This window comes from Anolis sagrei, chromosome 5 (genome assembly GCF_037176765.1).
Source record: "Anolis sagrei isolate rAnoSag1 chromosome 5, rAnoSag1.mat, whole genome shotgun sequence".
Lineage (NCBI taxonomy): Eukaryota > Metazoa > Chordata > Lepidosauria > Squamata > Dactyloidae > Anolis > Anolis sagrei.
Window position 1 is genome coordinate 158,543,135 of NC_090025.1, and position 14,242 is coordinate 158,557,376.

Genomic DNA, 14,242 nt, shown 5'->3' on the forward strand with positions numbered 1-14,242 from the left:
ATGCCTGGAGGATTCATTGTTGGTAGGTGTTAGCTGGCCCTGATTGTTTCCTGACAGGAATTCCTCTGTTTTCTGAATGTTGTTCTTTATTTACTATCCTGATTTTAGAGGTTTTTTTAAATACAGGTAGTCAGATCTTATTCATTTTCATGGTTTCCTTCTTTCTATTGAAATTGTCCACATGCTTGTGGATTTCAGTGGCTTCTCTGTGTAGTCTGAAATAGTGGTTGTTAGAGTGGTCCAGCATCAAAACTCTGAAATCAGGACAGTAAATGAAGAGCAACACTCAAAAAATGGAAATTCCAGTCAGGAAAAAAAAATCAGGGACAGCTAACACTTCTCAATAAAGGATTCCCCCAGGCAGGAAGCAGCCAGTCTTTGAAGCTGCAAGGCTATTCAATGCTAATCAAGCTGGCCAAGTACAACATTCACACTTTTCTCAGACAAGAGATTTTTTTCTCCCATTCTGGACATTCCACTGATATATAAACCTCACTTGTCCTAGTTTCCAACAGACCTCACAACCTCTGAGGATGCCTGCCATAGATGTGGGTGAAACGTCAGGAGAGAATGCTTGGAATATGGCCATACAGTCCGAAGAACTCACAGCAACCTACTGATTCCGGCCATGAAAGCCTTTGACAACACAATCCATCTCTAACACGGGCTTCCTCTTTTCTCACTTTTCCTAGTCACAGCACATTCTGCCACAAAGTGAGAATGTGCCCAAGAATCTCACCAAGGATTCCGCCTGAAATTTCACCAAGTTTGTACAAAAAGAGAGTATAATGCAGACTTATGAAAGGGTGCTGATCTGGGCAATTGTGTAGCTTGGCTGATAAATCTGTTGTGGCTGCACTATTTCAGCTTAATATGTACCAAGAAAATAGAGTTTTACAGGGAGCATACAACCTCTCTGTTATGTCAGCTCCACTGGCTGCCAGTCTGCTCCCCAGCACAATTCAAAGTGCTGGCATTGGCCAGCTAACCTGTCTGTCCGGCCCAGCTAACCTGTCTGAACGGATCTCCTCCTATGAACCATCTCAGAGCTTAAGATTGTCTGGGGAGGCGCTGCTCTCTGTTCCGTCTCCTTGGCGGGGATGAAAGACAGGGCCTTCTCAGTAGTGGCCCCTTGGCTGTGGAATTCCCTCCCTAGGGATATTAAATTACCCCCCTCCCTCCTGACTTTGCATAAGAAAGTAAAAATGTGGCTTTTTGATCAAGCCTTTGAAGATCTTGAGCAATAGATATGGAATGATGTGCAATGACTATTGGAATGGCCCAGACTGTGACTTTGGATAATGCGATTAACAGTGAAGGCATTGTTTTATATGTTCAAATGTTTTAATGCATTTTATAATTCTATTGATTTTTTTTATTTTGTCTGTACATTGTTTCGGAAGGCATTGAATAGTTGCCTAAGTGTAAGCCACCTTAGGGGTTGAGAAAGGCAGGGTAGAAATGTTGTAAACAAATAAACAAATACATCTTTCAAGCCTGAATTCTGACTGATTTCACTCTTCCCATTTTAAGAAATAAGCTCTCCAGTTTGCAGTTTACATTCAGGCCCATTGTCCTGTCAAATCCTCACGTGGAAGTATAGAACGGTACCTGCCATAGTTCAAACAACGATGAATGTTTTCTCTTCCAGAATTTTATTGCTTCTTTCTGGCCAATCTCGCTAAAGGCAATTACACCGTGAACCCATTATATCTTTATCTTGCCAGATTAGATGCGTGGATCAAGACCTGCCCTGCTGCACAGAGCTCTCCCAGCTATAAGACAGCAGGGTTTGGCCGAGTTTCTTGGCTTTCAAAGATCTGAGATCAGCTTGAGTGCAAGCAGCCAGAGGGTTCTTGGAAACTGATGGGCAAATCGATGGAGGGAAAGATCTCTTAGGTGCTGCAGCAGAGATGCTGAATTGTCTGTAGAGCATCTCAAAGGGCAAATAAAATAACAGCCATGCCATGCAAAACAGTACTGCTGATTATTGCTACTCTGCATTGGTTCATGACATATAAATGTAAGTAGCATACTGTCATTTTAATTAACAACGTAGTGATATAAATTAGACTGTACAGAATGTGTTTAGAAGGTGGCCCCATCTACATTGCAGTTTTAAACTGCATTATATGGTCAGCGTAGACTCATATAGTGCAGTTTATCTGCATAGGTTGGGGCCACAATTAAACACATTCTGTACAAATCTATTGACCACAAAAGCTTTGGAAATTTGGCAGTGTGGATAGGGCCTATGTTGGACACACTCAGCTAACAATGTACCTCAGCTAACAATGTAATTTCAATGTTTTCCTGCCATTTCTTTCTACCAGTTTGGGCTTGTGGCATCCTGTGTGAGTAGTAATTGCTGTTCTCTTTTCCAGGCGGTGGTGGCCATGTTGCCCTTGTAGACGCTTCCATCATCCCAGTGGGAGGTAAATGCTGAGTCTTGGGTGTTTGATCTGTTTCTACAAAAACCTCTCCTTCTTCCATTATCCTTGATGACAATAATAATATCAGTATAGAATACGATATAAATGTAATAAGCTTTAAATGGTTTTTACTTCTGTAGTTTAATTTCATTAGGTTGTGCAGTTTCAAACTGCAGTGTAGATGGGGCCACAATCTAATGGAATTAAACTAATGGTGGTGCAATGGGTTAAACCCTTGTGCCAGCAGGACTAAAGATGGATAGGTTGGAGGTTCAAATCTGGGGAGAGTGTGGATGAGCTCCCTCTGTCAGCTCCAGCTCCCCATGCAGGGACATGAGAGAAGCCTCTCACAAGGATGGTAAAGCATCAAAACATCCAGGTGTCCCCTTGGTGACGTCCTTGAAAACGGCAAATTCTCTCACACCAGAAGTGACTTGCAGTTTCTCAAGTTGCTCCTCACACACACAAAAAATCATTTTAACAACAACTGTTTTCTATATTTTGATACACATGCATACAAAAAATAGGGTGCATTTACACTGTAGAAATAATGCAGTTTGAGACAGCTGCCATGGCTCAATGCTATGGAATCATGGAAACTCTAGTTTAACAAGGACTTTAGCCACCTCTGCCTTATCAAACTACAACTCCCAGAAGTCCATAAAGTGTTTTCTAAAATGTTCTTCCATTTTTGCAGTGGTGCTGTGCTCTTAACTTCAGTGGATGTGGAATAGTGGCAATAGTGGCAAGCTCTGCTTGCTTGGCATGGCGATCACATATGGGATCTTGGGATTTGCAGTTTAGGGAGGCTATTTAGAATTGTCAACTGGAGTGCTCCAAGGTAGTGGTTCTCAACCTTCCTAATACTGTGACCCCGTAACACAGTTCCTCATGTTGTGGTGACCCCCAATCATAAAATTATTTCCGGTGCTACTTTGTCACTGTAATTTTGCTGTTGCTGTTCATTCGTTCAGTCGTCTCCGACTCTTCGTGACCTCATGGACCAGCCTACGCCAGAGCTCCCTGTCGGCCGTTACCACCCCCAGCTCCCTCAAGGTCAGTCCAGTCACTTCAAGGATGCCATCCATCCATCTTGCCCTTGGTCGGCCCCTCTTCCTTTTGCCTTCCACTTTCCCCAGCATAATTGTCTTCTCTAGGCTTTCCTGTCTCCTCATGATGTGGCCAAAGTACTTCAACTTTGTCTCTAGTATCTTTCCCTCCAGTGAGCAGTCGGGCTTTATTTCCTGGAGGATGGACTGGTTGGATCTTCTCGCAGTCCAAGGCACTCTCAGCACTTTCCTCTAACACCACAGCTCAAAAGCATCGATCTTCCTTCGCTCAGCCTTCCCTAAGGTCCAGCTCTCACATCCGTAGGTTACTACAGGGAATACCATGGCTTTGACTAGGCGGATCTTTGTTGCCAGTCTGATGTCTCTACTCTTCACTATTTTATCGAGACTGGACATTGCTCTCCTCCCAAGAAGTAAGCGTCTTCTGATTTCCTGGCTACAGTCTGCATCTGCAGTAATCTTTGCACCTAGAAATACAAAGTCTGTCATGGCCTCCACGGTTTCTCCCTCTATTTTCCAGTTGTCAATCATTCTTGTTGCCATAATCTTGGTTTTTTTGACGTTTAGCTGCAACCCGGCTTTTGCGCTTTCTTCTTTCACCTTGATTAGAAGGCTCCTCAGCTCCTCCTCGCTTTCGGCCATCAGAGTGGTGTCATCTGCATATCTGAGGTTGTTAATGTTTCTTCCAGCAATTTTCACCCCAGCTTTGCATTCATCAAGCCCCGCACATCGCATGATGTGTTCTGCATACACATTAAAAAGGTTGGGTGAGAGTATGCAGCCTTGCCGTACGCCTTTCCCAATCTTGAACCAGTCTGTTGTTCCGTGGTCAGTTCTGACTGTTGCTACTTGGTCCTTGTACAGATTCCTCAGGAGAGAGACAAGGTGGCTTGGTATGCCCATCCCACCAAGAACTTGCCACAATTTATTATGATCCACACAGTCAAAGGCTTTAGAATAGTCAATGAAGCAGAAGTAGATGTTTTTCTGAAACTCCCTGCCTTTCTCCATTATCCAGCGGATATTGGCAATCTGGTCTCTCGTTCCTCTGCCTTTTCTAAACCCAGCTTGAACATCTGGCAACTCTCGCTCCATGTATTGCTGGAGTCTTCCTTGCAGGATCTTGAGCATTACCTTACTGGCATGAGAAATAAGGGCCACTGTACGGAAGTTTGAGCAGTCTTTCGCATTTCCCTTTTTTGGTATGGGGATATAAGTTGATTTTTTCCAGTCTGATGGCCATTCTTGTGTTTTCCATATTTGCTGGCAAATGGCATGCATCACCTTGACAGCATCATCTTTTAAGATTTTAAACAGTTCAGCTGGGATCCCGTCGTCTCCTGCTGCCTTGTTGTTAGCAATGCTTCTTAAGGCCCATTCAACCTCACTCCTCAGGATGTCTGGTTCTAATTCATTCACCACACCGTCAAAGCTATCCTCGATATTGTTATCCTTCCTATACAGATCTTCTGTATAGTCTCGCCACCTTCTCTTGATCTCTTCAGCTTCTGTTAGGTCCCTGCCATCTTTGTTTCTTATCATACCAATTTTTGCCTGAAATTTACCTCCAATGTTTCTAATTTTCTGGAAGAGGTCTCTTGTCCTTCCTATTCTGTTGTCTTCTTCCACTTCCATGCATTGCTTGTTTAAAAATAGTTCCTTATCTCTTCTGGCTAACCTCTGGAATTGCGCATTTAACTGGGCATATCTCCCCTTTTCACTGTTTCCTTTTGCTTTCCTCCTTTCTTGGGCTACTTCCAGTGTCTCAGCAGACAACCATTTTGCCTTCTTGGTTTTCTTTTTCTTTGGGACATACTTTGTTGCCGCCTCCTGAACAATGTCGCGGACTTCTGTCCATAGTTCTTCTGGGACTCTGTTTACTAAATCTAGTCCTTCAAATCTGTTCTTCACTTCCACTGTATATTCGCTAGGAATGTTAGTGAGATCATATCTAACTGGTCTGTGTATTTTCCCTGATCTCTTTAGTTTTATTCTAAATTGGGCAATAAGAAGTTCGTGATCTGAGCTACAGTCAGGCCCAGGTCTTGTTTTCACCGACTGGATGGATGTCCGCCACCTTTGGCTGCAAAGGATGTAGTCAATCTGATTTCGGTGTTGACCATCTGGTGAGGTCCATGTATAAAGCCGTCTTTTAGGTTGTTGGAAGAGAGTATTCGTTATACACAGCGAGTTTTCCTGGCAGAATTCTATCAGCCTGCGTCCCGCTTCATTTTGTTCTCCCAGACCATGCTTGCCTGTGATCCCAGTTGTTATTTGACTTTCCACCTTGGCATTCCAGTCTCCTGTAATGAAAATAATGTCTCTTTTTGGTGTATTATCCAGTAGGTCCTGCAGATCCTCATAGAACTGATCTACTTCTGCTTCTTCAGCAGCTGTGGTTGGGGCGTATATTTGGATCACTGTGATGTTGAAAGGCTTTCCTTGCACTCGAATTGAGATCATTCTGTCATTTTTTGGGTTGTATCCAAGCACCGCTTTAGCGAATTTCTTATTAATTATGAAGGCTACTCCATTTCTTCGATGTTCCTCTTGTCCGCAGTAGTAGATCTGGTGGTCATCTGATGTGAAGTGGCCCATTCCAGTCCATTTCAGTTCGCTGACCCCCAGAATGTCTATCTTTAGTCTTGACATCTCACCAATAACAACATCCAATTTGCCCTGGCTCATAGATCTTACATTCCAGGTTCCTATGGTGTGTTGATCTTTAGAGCATCGGATTCGTCGTTCACCTCCAGTACCGTCGGCCGCTAGCCTTCCTTTCGGCTTTGAGCTAGCTGCGTCATCACATCTGGGGCTAGTTGAACTTATCCTCTGCTCCTCCCCAGTAGCATTTTGGCCATCTTCCGACCTGGGAGTCCCATCTTCCAATGGCATACCGACATATCTCTGGTTGTACTGGTCCATTTAGTTTTCTTGGCAAGGATACTGGAGTGGTTTGCCATTGCCTTCCCCAGGGATCACGCTTGGTCTGACCTCTCTGCCACAACCGTCCCGTCTTGGGTGGCCCTTCACGGTTTCGCTCATGACATCATTGAGGTGCTCAAGCTCCAGCGCCCCGACAAGGCGGTGATCCTTTGCTGGAGCTACTCTTATGAATTGTAATGTAATGTAAAAATCTGATATGCAGGATGTATTTTAATTCACTAGAGCAAATTTGGCACAAATACCCAATATGCCCAAATTTGAATACTGGGTTGGCGGTTGGGGGAACTGATTTTGTCATTTGAGAGTTGTAGTTTATTTGCTTTATTTCTATACCGCGTTTTTCAGCCTAATTAGGCGACTCAATGCGGTTTACACAATGCAGGTTATCACAACAATAAACAGTTAAAACACATCATACACAATAGCAAAATCCACAATTATTATCAATTCATGACGCCTCGATAACAGAGCAAAATCCATTCTCATAATCCTTGTGCCATTCCTATGTTCAATTTTACCGTCTTCCTATGTTCAATTGCACTGTTTAGCCAAACGCTTGCTCATAGAGCCAGGTCTTAACCTTCTTCCGAAACGCCAGGAGCGAAGGAGCCTGTCTGATGTCAATGGGTAGGGCATTCCATAGCCGAGGGGCCACCTCCGAGAAGGCCCTGTCTCTCGTCCCCGCCAACCGTGCCTGTGACGCAGGCGGGACCGAGAGCAGGGCCTCCCCGGAAGATCTTAATGTCCGCGTCGGTTCATAGGTGGAGATGCGTTTGGAGAGGTAAGTGGGGCCGGAACCGTTTAGGGCTTTGTAGGCTAACGCCAGCACCTTGAATTGTGCCCGGTAGCAGATTGGCAGCCAGTGGAGCTGGCTCAACAGAGGAGTGGTATGCTCCCTGAGTTGTTGGGATTTATCTTTCACCTACAATCAAAGAGCATTCTAAACTCCACCAACAATGTAATTGGCCCAAACTTGGCACACAGAAAATACTGGAAGGGTTTGTTGGGCATTGATCTTGAGTTTTGGAATTGTAGTTCACCTACATCCAGAGAACACTGTGGACTCCAACAATGATGGATCTGGACCAAACTTGCCACAAATACTCAATATGCCCAAATGTGCACACTGGTGGAGTTTGGGGAAAATAGACCTTGACATTTGGGAATTATAGTTGCTGGGATTTATACTTCACCTTCAATCAATGAGCCCCTTGGACCCCACCAACGCTGCCATGTGCTGAGCATGCATGCTGTCACTTTCCTTCTTGGAGTCTCAGAAACAGCTCTTCCCTTGGCTGAGAGGCTGACCGACAAAGCAGAGTGGAGGAGCGTTTTTGGTGGAAGGATTCACTGTCTGTTTCCAGAAAGGAAGAGAAGGACAGGCGTAGCTATCTTCTCCGCCAAAGGGGTTCCTAAGACCATCACAAATAAGTGTTTTCTGATTGTCTTTGGTGACCCCTCTGAAACCCCTCTCACAATCCCCCCCAGGGGTCCTGACCCCCAGTTTGAGAAACACTACTCTAAGGCTTTACCAAACTACAAACCCTGATAAGTCACAGGATGTAGCTATGGCAGTTTATGTGGAATTATAATTGTGACTGCGGAGTGTGAAAAGGCCTCAACCTGGGAAGGCAAATGGCTTGTTATCCCACATATATTCTTGCGCTATGTGTGTTCTTGATTTTGTTTTCTCATTAAGATCCTAATATAGCAGTGGGAAAAATATCATCCCAGTCCAGCACATTTGAAGAAAAGGGGGTATCCAGGAAGGCCATAGATGGGTCGCTGGCAAACAGCTATGTTAATGGAGACTGCACTTTGACGAATCAAGACTTTGAACCCTGGTGGATGGTAGATTTGATTTCAGCCTTTCAAGTATCTGCTGTGGTGATCACCAACCGAGGAGACTGTTGTGGGTCGAGGATAAAAGGAGCTGAGATCCTGATTGGAGATTTGCCACAGAAGGGAGGCACAATGAATCCCAGGTATTTGCACTGCTGTCCCTGACACTTAATACAGAAATGGTAAGCAGAGCTTGAAATCATAACTTTTTGGACAAGCTGTTACAGAGCCCATGCGCAGTACAGTTGGAGCATTCTGGGAAGGATAGTCTAGAGGTGTTTTTAGTAAAGAAAAGAAAATCATGGTAAAATCATGTGTTTTAAGGCATTGAATTATTCCCTATATGAAAACCGCTTTGAGTCCCCTTCGGGGTAGAGAAAAACACGGTATAGATAGGGCAAACAAACAAACATGTTGTATGAGCAAATAAACTTCACTTAAAGATTTAGAAATCATAAACACAGAGTACAGGTTGCTGTACTTGTCTGTCCTGCATGCCTCCCTGTCAGTCTTCATATATTAATGGGAAAGGTTGAGGCTGAAATGTAACTGCATAAGTGTAAATAAAGCTTAGCTTGGAAGCATGCATTTTTTAGGACTACAACTCCCGGCTTCTGAGAACCGTTGTCCAAATTGTCACTCTTTCAAGCTGTGAATTGAGGTTTCTCCTTCTTGTAAAAGACTCTAACAGTAGACATTTCAATATGATTATAGTTGCTATTCAAACCTTTTCTTTCAACTAGGAAGGTCAGACATGGCAGGAATTGTATGCACAACTTGGTTTCAGTGGATTTTTGGTGGAATTTAATTTTGGATAGGCCTCTTTAAGACTCAAAGCCTCGTGTCACTTAACAAGATGAATTCTTCAAGAAGTTTCTTATTTCTATGGGTTTGTGAGAACTCTGTAAAATTGGCTAGAGCTATTTTGAAAGCAGCAACAGACATTGACACATGTAGCGATCCTATTCTTCATTCCAGCTAGCCTTGCTCTTTTTCACAGAACCCCATTTTGTAGCCCTAATGCCTTTCTTTTCATGCCCCCTCAAAATTCAATTAGATTTCTATCCCCACGGAACATGCTCTGTGGTACAGGTGGGTCATTTTGGCTGCATAAGGAACCACAGGCAGAAGATGAGATCCCTGTTAGCAGAGGCAGGGAATGTATTGGCTTGTTTTAGCACTAATATTGGTGGACTTTATATGTACCTTCTGGCCTGCATTCATGCAATGGCTGTTTTCCTTGGCAGATGTGCTACCATCACTAGCATGGGGAGTGGGGAAACAATGTCTTTCAACTGTGCCGGGATGCAAGGGCAGTATGTGACCATTACAATCCCTGGGAGAAATGAGTTCCTCTCCCTCTGTGAAGTGCAAGTGCTTGCACACCCATGGCTTCACATTGGTGAGTAATAGATCTGCATATGGATTTTTTTATGTACAGCAAGACAAAAATAATTTTCATGCTATGTGGATGAGCCAAACCAGCAAATGACTGGTAACTCCCTGTTATCTCTATGACCCAAGATGAACAAGGGCTATTCCAAGGCTGAGAAATATCTGGCCCTCCAAATATTGCTGGAACGCATCTCTTATCATTCTTGGCCAACACAGTCAATGGGTTCTGCTGTCTGACAATATCTAGGACTATATATGTTGCCTCTTAGTGAACTCCCTTGTGTTTTTTTCTAGAACTTTCAAATCACTATAGAAATCACGTGTTGTGTACACAACAGCAAAATCAATGTTGGAAGATGCTTGTTTTATGCTCCATCTAAAAATGATATTAAATCTAATATTATAAAAGAGTGACTTCCTGGCACTGCCATTAGAGATATGTGAAGTATAGTCTCTTGATTATGCCGAGTATTGTTGATCTTGATTTATGACAAATGCACAGCCCTTTAGATGTTCTAAAATTAGTATTTTTTTTCTTTGAGAGTCTAAATAAAGAAAGGGAAGCATGTGACATTAGGTTATCATATCGTAAAGGTAAAGGTTGTCGCCTGACATTAAGTCCAGTCGTGTCCAACTCTGGGGGCTGGTGCTCATCTCCATTTCTAAAGCAAAGAGCTGGCATTGTCCGTAGACACCTCCAAGGTCATGTGGCCAGCATGACTGCATGGAGCGCCATTACCTTCCCGCCGGAGCGGTACCTATTGATCTACTCACATTAATACTTAAGGGTATTATAGTTGAAATTATTTAAAAACAAAGCTTTAAAGTTTTCCCCAGTATAAGATTTAAGCCACACTGAATGTGTATTAATGTGTATTATTAAGTCATCTGCCTCCCTTCAGCATTCAAATAAATGCTTCCTTTCAGCTCTTTCATTATTAGGATTTTTATTATTAACAGGTCTATGATTCGACATGTCAATGGAGTATTGAACCTACTTAAAGGAAGTGTCCAAGGTGCTGAACCTATTGGGATTAGTACAATCAGCATTCCGTATCTGCAGGATTAACATACAGTATTTAGAGTTGATTATTTGAGGATTTGATTAATTTCTCCTTAGGAATCCCTAGGTCCTCCAGTGCAACCTTGTGCTCAGGTTTCACTGGAAGCTGACTATGTGCTATTCACCATTGCTGAGTGTACTTTAGCATTAGAGCAGGAAGATTCCCTGATGTTTCTAAATTTCCGGCTAGAGATCCCTAGAGAGGTGCAATCTCAGCTTTAAAAAATGCTGGATTTTTTATTTATAGTTTCCCCACTTTTCTGGAGTTTCTGTAATTGTGAAGTGCTGACTATGTTTAGTAGTTTGGAGAGATTTCCTTTCAAGTTCAGACTGTAACCTTGAACAAGTGACATGAAAGCCATCAGCCACTCTCGCAAAACAAAGCTGCTAAATTAGATAATGACTGATTCAATACAGTGGATGTTTTCCTGAAAACTTAGCCAATTCACATTTTCTGGAACACTTACAGCATTGACCAATGTGATCTCATTGCAACAAGCTCTGGGTGCATTGAAATAGCTGACCATGTACTCTTGATCATTGCCAAGTGTACTTTGGCATTAGACAAGAGTGCAAGGTGCTTCTGAACATTTCCTCTGACTGCATGCCACAAAAGCATGTTACGACAAAATAACTAGCCCTCCAGAGGTTGTTTCTTCCCAAATGAGGTTGTAACCAGCCTTGCAATCCAAGTATGGCTCATCATCAGTCCTCAACGGAACCTTCAAGCCAATTCCAGGGTAAAAGAAGGCTTCCCTTGCCTCCAGTTCCAATTTCTTCTATGAACTTCCCAGTTCATTTTCTGGGGCATCACAACTGCCATTCCAGTCCCGAGTGACATAATTTTTATGTATATGAATATGAATCTTTCATTAAGAAGTGTTGAAATTTCAGGCATTCTGTTTTGTTTTGCAGTTCATGATGGAGGACGGAGTCCCGTCAGAGACAGTGAAACAGATTTGGGTACATGCTTTTTTACATTTTGCTTTCTGTTGGTTCATTGTTGGCATCCTTCTGATGAATTTGAGAGATGGTTGCATTTTTTCTTCCTCATCCATAATACTATAGTCTGAAGTGAAGTGAAGTAGTAGAAGAGTAAAGTCAAAAGGCAATATGCCTACAGACTTAATGGATTTTGCTATACATGATTGTGTGATGGCTACCAAAAGGGATGGCTTGAATGTTATAACCATCATGTTGACTGACAGATTCCAGGTGGTTTAGTTTTTTTAAAAAGGCTTAGATGCAGGTTGATAACAGTGGATTAAGAGGGCAAAGTAGCATTTGGGATACATATGAACCTCAGTGCTCTTTTGGCAATGCTTATATCAATGTGGCTTATGGGCCAAAGACAGCCCTTGGACATTTTGTGTCTGCAAAGACTCCAACTCTCCATTTTAAAACAGCATTGTTCTAGGTAAGGTTTTCCCTCCCAATGACTCAGGACGCACCAAAATCCTCCCAATCCTACCAGGAAACTGAGTTCACAGCCCAAAAGTAGTTTTCACTCAGTTAACTAGGAGCCCTTGGTGGCACAATGGGTTAAACCCATATGCCGGTAGGACTGCTGAATGAAAGGTCGGCAGTTTGAATCCAGGGAGCAGGGTGAGCTCCCACCTGTCAGCTCCAGCTTCTCATCCGGGGGCATGAGAGAAGCTTCCCACAAGATGGTAAAACATCTGGGAGTCCCCTGGGCAACGTCCTTGCAGATGGCCAATTTTCTCACACCAGAAGCGATTTGCAGTTTTTAAAGTCGCTCCTGACACGGAAAAAAAAACCCCTCAGTTAACTCAGCAGTGGGAGATGGGAAGTTTTGCTTTTCCTAATAGGCTCAGATGCAAAAAGACAGCTGCAGCTTCTCCTTGTGAATGTGTTCTTTCTCATTAATAGCGTTTGCCATCTTGACCTCACTGATATTGCTTGACCACATGTGGGAAATGTTGGAGGGTATACTATGGTTTTGAATTAACAAATGGATAACCTCTGTGGGCTAAACATTAATTTGTTTGAAGAAGCATCTGACAATATTCTCTCTTCCAGGTCTGCAAGGCCGAGTTCTGAGTTTTCTCAATCAATCAAGGAGCAGTTTTGTTGTTATCTCTCCAATGCAGTCTTTGAGCCTGATGGAGTTCACATTGTGTATGCGGGTCGTAGTTGGGGATTTGGGTGAACACAAAGTGATTCTCTTTTCCTATCACTCTCAATATGATGAGTTGAGGCTCTTCCGTGAAGCAAAGGGCCTCTTTGGCTTACACATGGGGGGTCGGAGTGTGGTGTTTGTCCTCCCTGATCTGAGCACTTTGGGGAGTCACATTTGTGTGACCTGGGAATCTGAGTTGGGCCTCACGGCCTTTTGGATAGATGGAAAAAGAAGCATCAGGAAGGTGTACAATGTGGGGCATGTTCTTCAATCAGGGGGCACTGCCATACTGGGCCAAGATCAGGGGGTGAAAAGTATGACTGAACAGGAAGAGTGGCGTTTTGTGGGAGAAATCACAGATCTTTACATGTGGGATTATGTGCTCAAATCTCATGACATACAGGAAGTGTTTCAGGTCCGTCAGTTTCCACGAGGAAACATTTTTGACTGGAATACTTTGTCCTACAAAATCACCGGGAGCGTGAAGGTATTACCTAAGGACTAATAACAACAAATAAAGATATGAGCAGGAGCAAGCATGAGGCATGTGTTTGATCAATATTTTGCAAAGAAAACAAGCAAAGCAAGTTGTAGGATGTGAAAACATAACTCCCAGATGTCTTGTGCTTAGTCTATAATACTTCATTTTGTGTAGCGGTTGTGTTAGCAAGGTGAAATTCTTTGTATGATCAATTCATGCATTTTAAATAAAATAGACCAATGAACAATTCATTTGAACACTCATTCATATCAATTCTGTAAGTACTGTTTTGGATCAAAACCCCTTGAAGACTGATTTCATTGCTGATATATAGCAGTGCTGAGGAAATGTTCATCTTTCAGATGGAGAAAATGATAGAAAAGCTGCACAATGCCTTCTAGCTGCTAGTATGGCATGTTTGTTGTCCAGAAAAACCAAATACTTGATGTGGTCCTCAAGGTGTACTTAGTTCGGCTTGTCAGTTTCAAAGCTCTACAGTGAAAGGCATCAGAAACTCCTTTCTTCCATCTTTCTATTGGACATTTTCTGTGGCAGCTTTGAAAATAGCTGCAGTAACACTGAGGGCACAATTCAAAGTGTTGGCTGTGACTTGGGAAGCCCTATGTGACTCACATCCAACCTACTATCTATTCCCAGATGAGCCTCCCCAATCTCTAAGATCTTCAGAAGAGTGCCTTTCTCTATCCCACTGCTTTCATCTGGGGTTAATGCAGGAGTGAGTCTTCTCAGTAGCTGCTCCTAGACTTTGGAACTCAACCCTAAGAAAGCTAGGAAGTCTTCTTCTTTGATTATTTTTTGGCAACGGATAAGGACCTTTCTATTCTAGCAAGCCTTTGGGAAATGATTGTTGAC

The 14,242-nt window shown here is 43.0% G+C and overlaps 1 protein-coding gene across 1 annotated transcript; it reads left to right on the forward strand.

Moving 5' to 3' along the window:
* Positions 1 to 13,596, forward strand: LOC132775810 (pentraxin fusion protein-like). The gene is made up of 6 exons (XM_067468500.1): positions 1 to 22; positions 2,385 to 2,435; positions 8,148 to 8,433; positions 9,538 to 9,692; positions 11,664 to 11,711; positions 12,789 to 13,596. The coding sequence occupies exons 1-6, from the start codon at positions 1 to 3 to the stop codon at positions 13,391 to 13,393; spliced, it is 1,167 nt and encodes a 388-aa protein (XP_067324601.1). The 3' UTR covers positions 13,394 to 13,596.
* Positions 13,597 to 14,242: the final 646 nt, after the last annotated feature.